This window comes from Alligator sinensis, unplaced genomic scaffold, assembly GCF_000455745.1.
Source record: "Alligator sinensis unplaced genomic scaffold, ASM45574v1 scaffold2290_1, whole genome shotgun sequence".
In the NCBI taxonomy this organism is placed as follows: Eukaryota; Metazoa; Chordata; order Crocodylia; family Alligatoridae; genus Alligator; species Alligator sinensis.
In genome coordinates, this window is record NW_005844304.1 from 1 (window position 1) to 6,286 (window position 6,286).

Here is a 6,286-nt window from a genome sequence, read left to right on the forward strand (position 1 = left end):
GGAGCGAGATCCCCGCTGCGAGGGATTCAACGGCCGCCTCTCAGGCCGGTGGAGACAGATCTCTGGAGTGGGGCACCGACAGTGGCATTTCTGCCACAGCTGTTAGTCTGAATTTGGATAGATTTGCTACACAGAACTCGCTTTCCCTTTTTGCACAGGCCCTGCCCTGCTCTGAGTCACCGTGACTTTCTGGCACAGTAATACATGGCAGTGTCTGCATTAGTTGGGGAGTGCAGCTGTAGGGAGAACTGGTCCTTGGAGGTGTCTCTGGAGATGGGGATTCAGCTCTGCAGGGAAGGACTGCAGTTGGTGCCACCATTTTAACTAATAATCCCCATCTACTCCAGCCCTGTTGCTTGAGGCTGCTGGATCCAGTGCCACCATTCGCTGCTTGTATTGATGGATTCTCCAGAGACAGTGCAGGTCAGGGTGAGGGTCTCTCCAGGCTTTGCCATGCCTTGGCCAGACTGGATCAGCTGTACTTGGGACAGGGCACCTGGAAATAGAGAGAGGCTGGAGTGAAATGGAGTGCAACTCATCTTTCATTTGTGGGTGAGGGCAGCTGAACTCCTCGCTACTGAGTGAACAGCAATCGGGATTGATTGTAGGGAATATCCCCCTGAGACACTGACCTGGGGTGAGGAGGGAGAGGAAGGAGAGAAACAGCCATAGCGATGCCATTGTGTGCTGAAAGGGGCAGTATCTCCCCAGAGTTGCCAGTTTGTCCCCCTGGTCTGGTGCCAGAACCCTGCAGTATTTAACCAGGGAGCCTGGGGCTGGGATTTGTACCAGCACTGCCCCTGGGGAACAGAGCCCTGCCCATGGCTTCCCAGTAGGCCTCCTGTCATGTCCTCACCCTTCTGCTTCTTTCTTCCCTCTCAATTTTCCACTATGCTTTACAACCAGCCTAATGAGATAATTAGCCAGCACCTGGAGGCAGTCAAATGCCCAGAAGGAGGTAGGGCCAGGGAATATATAACCACAGGGCCAGGGCTACCAAGTCACTCTGTCTCTGGAGGTTGTCAAGGGAAGGAAACTTGCCTTAGAGAGAGAGTGAGCAAGCTTGTTAGTTAGTTAGCCACCAAGCCTTTGTTGTAACTAAGTCAGGTGGGTGGACTGCCCTAGACGGGTGAGCTGACCAATGTTGAGACCGGTCTTGACATGGCTTTGTCACAATAGGATTACAAAGAGCTGAGGAGAATTAGGAACACCCACTTTTTTTTGCCTGAGCAACTGAATTGGAAGAGGGAAACCTGAGTCCAAATGGCCTTGGGCTATGAAAATACTGATCTAAATGCAATTGCAGGAAATACTACTTTTGTGAATCCAGAAGTCTGGAGTACGAAGTATGTACCACCTTTAGGGCAGACCTAGCTGGGCGTTCTTAAAGTACCCAAGGGAGTTGGGAACAGCACTGCTATGAGCATTCAGGTGGATATGGATACCCAGGTCTCTCTGCTATCTAAAACAGTGCTTCTTTTGTAATCTCTGCCAGGGTGTCTTGCAATGAAATGCCTGCAGTGTTCACAGTGTTCTCCATAATAGCCTATTGGGTAATTTTATGAGAACTCTCAGATGTTCAACGTTTATCTTGATTGGGAGCTTCTTCCCTGGGTTTTTGTGGGTTTCCCATATGGAAATTGCAGTGTTCTGACTTAGTCTAGTTCTTTTATATAGACTTCAGTCTGCTTCCCCTTTCTGTGCAGCCCCTGCCCTGCTCTGTGTCACTGTGTCCTCCACAGTAATACATGGCTGTGTCTGCAGCTGTCAGGGAGTGCAACTGCAGGAAGAACTGGTTCTTGGAGGTAGCTGCAGAAATCATGATTCGGCTCTGCAGAGACGAAGCATAGTTAGTATTACCGTTATTTGGGTAAATCCGTCCCATCCACTCCAACACATTTCCAGGAGGGTGCCGGATCCAGTGCCAGTCATAGCTGCTGTCAGTAATAGAGACACCAGAGACGGAGCAGGTCATGGTGAGGATGTCTCCAGGTTTTACCAACCCTGGGCCAGATGCCACCACCTGCACCTGAGTGAGGACAGCTGGAAAAAAGGAAAAGTGGAGAAAGGGGAGAATTGGTCACTGCAGGGATTCTTGCCTCTGTCCCTTCTTTCTTTCTCTTCTGTCAGAGGCACTCACATGTGGGTGCTGATAACAGAAAGGAGAAAAGGAGTAACAGTTTCATCCTTGGTTCCATGGGGGTTGGCTCCCAGGAGGTAGGGGCAAGCAATTCAGTCTCTGGGGAGTGGCTGAAGCCTCTAGAATAAGACAGCAGTACTTATCCAGGAGTCCTGAAGTCTAGATTTGCATGTAGGTTCCCATTGTGATGAAAAGAGGTGGCAGGTTTGCAACTCAATCATTCAAGCATCACTGGGGTCTCTAAGCTCGTTTCCATCAGACAGAAGCAATGAGTACAACTCGGCCAAAGGGCTCAAGCTTCCCCAGGCAACTACCCTCAGTGACAACACTCGGATTCACTCCCATTCATTCAAGAAACCAGCCCCAATACAGCAATGCAATTCCAGTGATTTACAATTCCAATGAAGGGGGAACCCAGATCCCCAAGTGCCTGGAAATATTATGGCCCACTGTAGCTGTAGTGCTGCACTTTCTTTTCAAGACCAGGCAAGTGAGTGTTCAGGGCAGACTGCTTTGGATGGGACATGTCCTGAATGGAGCTTGGCGAGGTTCTGGTGTTCAGCTGCCACAAGCACAGAATGACCCTTCAGCCTCTCTGCCCCTTTCAACTGTTCTGGGAAAGCCAAACCACTCTGTAGGTGCACAACTTGTGTTGAGAGCTGCAGCCTGTGCTCTTATCTTCTTACAGCTGACCTGATGCTCCCTCAGTGTCGATGGTTTGTGCACACGGTTCCTGGATCCTGCCCATGATGCTGTGACCCTGACAACATCATTGTTTCCAAAAAGAGCTGCAGGCAAGTACCAACACATCTTCAGGTGCCATCCTCTTCATCCTGAATCTCTCCCATGGGTGCAAACCTCCTAGCAGAGAGGGGTTCCTGTTTCCCAAGTGACTCTGATCTGTGCCTTGGTGTTTGGTGCTGGTCCTATTAACTTGCTCTTTAACTGTTGGCCTTGTGAAACACCTATAAGAACTAATTAGCTACTTCAGTGCAGGCTGTATATATTAGACCAAGTTTGGTTCCAGTGAGACCTACTTTGGTCCATGCTGTTGGCTGGGTCCCTGTGTCAGGTGTTTATAGATTGATCAGTGGCTGCATGGATACATACTTTAGTGAGAGCTGCAGTGTGAGCCTTGCCATGGCTGCTCAGGGCAAGAAAGGGAGTAATGCAAAGAGCATAGGCTTCTCCCTTTGCTCTTCCTCTTGGGAAGCTCCTTTGTGTCTCTACATGGCTGAAGAGAGTGATTCTAGGCCAGCAGTAGCCTGACTGCCTGGGGAGAGCTTGCTTCCCCTTTCTGTGCAGCCCCTTCCCTTCCCTGTGTTGTCCATGATGCAATAATATGTGGTGGTGTCTGTGGCTGTCTGGGAACGCAGCTGCAGGGAGACAGAGCAGGAATAGAGTGACTGCTCTATGAAATACCTTCTCTTGTGGTCTGTGTTTCCCTTCAAATTTCCCTCTGGTGTGGGAAGGTCTCTCACAAGGCAGCCACTCCATTTTGGGGTGATAGCAGCTGAACTGGCTGCTGAATGCAGAGCAGTCAGGACCTTTTGTAGGGAAGAGAGAAGCAGCCATTGTGTGCTGATGGGCGGTATTTCCCTAGAGCTGCCACACACATCATGTGCTCCTGCCCCGTAATCTCTCTTTTTTTTTTTTTTTTTCTCCTCCACTGGACTATCTCCAACTTGTCCACATCCTTGCTGTAGTGGGGAGCTCGAAACTGGGCACAATACTCCAGATGTGGCCTCACCAGTACAGAATAGAGGGGAATAATTACTTCCCTTGGTCTACTGGCAGCATTTCTCTTAATGCTGCTAAAGTAGACAACAGGCCTCTGCAGTTTGCTTCCCCTCCCCTGCTGCCATTAGCTTTTCTTGTCAATAAGGGCATGCTGCTGACTCATTAAGTGTATTGGCCAATGTAATTCTGGGTCCTTTTTTGCAGAGCTGCTGCTTAGCCATATGGTCCAAAGCCTGTAGTAGTCTCCCTGGGCTGATGCCAGTCGTACAGGAGCCAGGATTTAACCAGGAAGCTGGAGGCTGGGATTTGCATCAGTGCTGCCCCTCATGAACACAGTCATGCCCAGGGCTGCCAAGGAGACTTGTTCTACACACCGTGGCTGCACCCTATTGCCTCCCTACTTCCTCTCAGTTTCCCACTCTGTTTTGTAACCAGCCCTTGCTCGCTCGCTCGCTCGCTCGCTCGCTCTCTCTGTATGTCTGCTTCCCCCAGCCCCTGGGAATCCTGTTTCCTCCAGACCCTACCACTGGACTCTGGCCTCCCCCTGTCCAGGCTGTGGGGGTCAGGGAGCATTCCCAGGTTGCAGGCTGAATGCCATCTTGCTGCCAGGCAGATGATGCCCTGTGTCTAACTGCACGACACAAAGCCAAAGTTGCCATCCTCTGGCCCTCCCTAAATTACAGGTTCTTGGGAAGCCGATGTGGACGCTACCATGGATCCTCTCCCTGTCCTGGGTTGGGAATGCTTCCTGCATGGAGCCCTGTGTCCTGAAAATCTTTGGGAGGGGCCTCTCAGAGCAGTAAGGGGAGTGTTGGGACTGGAAGGGCCTGGCCCGCGGATGTAGGAGGCTCCAGACAGCCCAGCCCAGGCTGCACTGTCAGGTCTTTTAAGGCATAGCCTGGTTCTGGCTAAGACACCAGGGTAAGCTCATGGTAAAACCCTGAGTGCAGGACACTGGGGTAAGAGGAGAGATGAGCTGGGACTGACATTGTAAGCACGTGTTTGTCTGTAAAGAAAAATAGCTTGTGTTTAACTCCATGTGTATGAAAAGGCATTTTAAAATGGAAGATGGATTTGAAGTAGGAGCAGAGAGAGGTGATAAAGAGCAGCTTTAAGACAAGAATGGAAGTCTGTGGAAGAGTGAGGCCATTTGCAGGGGAACAGGGGCCCTGATTGCCTGTGCAGTGCAGAGAGGTGGGTACAAGGAGCAGGTGGATGTAATGAGCCCTAAAACCAGTGTCTGTGTTCTGGGCCCAGCAAAGTGATGGGTTTCTGTCCCCAGTCTGGTTTGCTGCAGGCTCTATAGATTTGCCCTGCATCCTGGGCGGTGAGGTCAGGAAGTCGTGGCTGCTCTGTGCTAACTGTTCTTTTGCTTGGGTTTGGGGGTCTCTGACCTTTAACTCATTCCTATGCTGGTTCATTCTGGTGCTGACTGGTCTCGGTGATCTGGACTGCTCCCAGCTGCATGATTAGTTCCTACATGGACTAGGACCATGGGGTAGTAATCAGTGGGCTGGATGAGTGCCGGGATCATCTCTGTCACATTCTGAATTCACGCTCCAGGCAGACAGTAGACCTCGCGTGTCATGGGATCCTGGCGACAGATGGGACCCTCTGTTCCTCTCAGGATGGAGTCACCTATGGCGAGTACCCGGCGTCTCTTCTTCCGGGTCAACTTGCCTCCCTCAGCCCATTCTGTGCCTGGAGTGACCTCCTCACCAGAGGTTTCTTCCTCAGCTGACCTGCCATTGTTGCCCTGAGGAGTCAGGCCAACTCTCAGGATCTCAATATTGTGCTGTTGGACAGGAGGGTGTGACACAATTGCACATATACAAACACACAAATCAATTAGGTACACACACACATATCTCCCAACTCGGGTACATACACATCCAAAGTAGCCTAGGCACATGCATACCTATCACCAATTCAAGCACATACACTCTACACCCCAAAAGTTAGACAAAAATCAATTGTCCATACCCGCACACTCAGTACACATACACAGATCACTAATTCATATATTATGCACAGAATGACATATATACACACATGCTCACCAGTTCAGACGCATACAACCCCCCTACACATACACACAAGTAAGCTCCTAACTTGGATGGTACGGTATGTATGTGTGTGCTTGGGGTACCTGGGATACTTGGGGGAAGGTTAAGGTGAGAGAGAGTTAAAGTGTAGGAAGTGAAAGTTGCCAGAACTGGGATTAGAACCAGTGAACTAGAGAGAAGCTGGCTAAGGAACAGAGGCTTGGGTTTACTTAAGATCAAGTGGCCGTGGGGTTACTCGGGGTCACCTGGGGTCAGGGTGGAAGCAAGGTGGGGTGGGGGAAGAAGCCAGGAGGAAACAGCCAGGAAACAAAGGCAAAAGGCAGTGGGGATGAGGTGAAAA

The 6,286-nt window shown here is 50.6% G+C and overlaps 1 gene segment (V, D, J or C); it reads right to left on the reverse strand.

Moving 5' to 3' along the window:
* Positions 1-338: 338 nt before the first annotated feature.
* On the reverse strand, positions 339-2,236 carry LOC112549073. The segment is given in 3 exon segments: positions 339-496; positions 1,729-2,043; positions 2,141-2,236. Coding segments are annotated over 3 exon segments (531 nt in total).
* Positions 2,237-6,286: the final 4,050 nt, after the last annotated feature.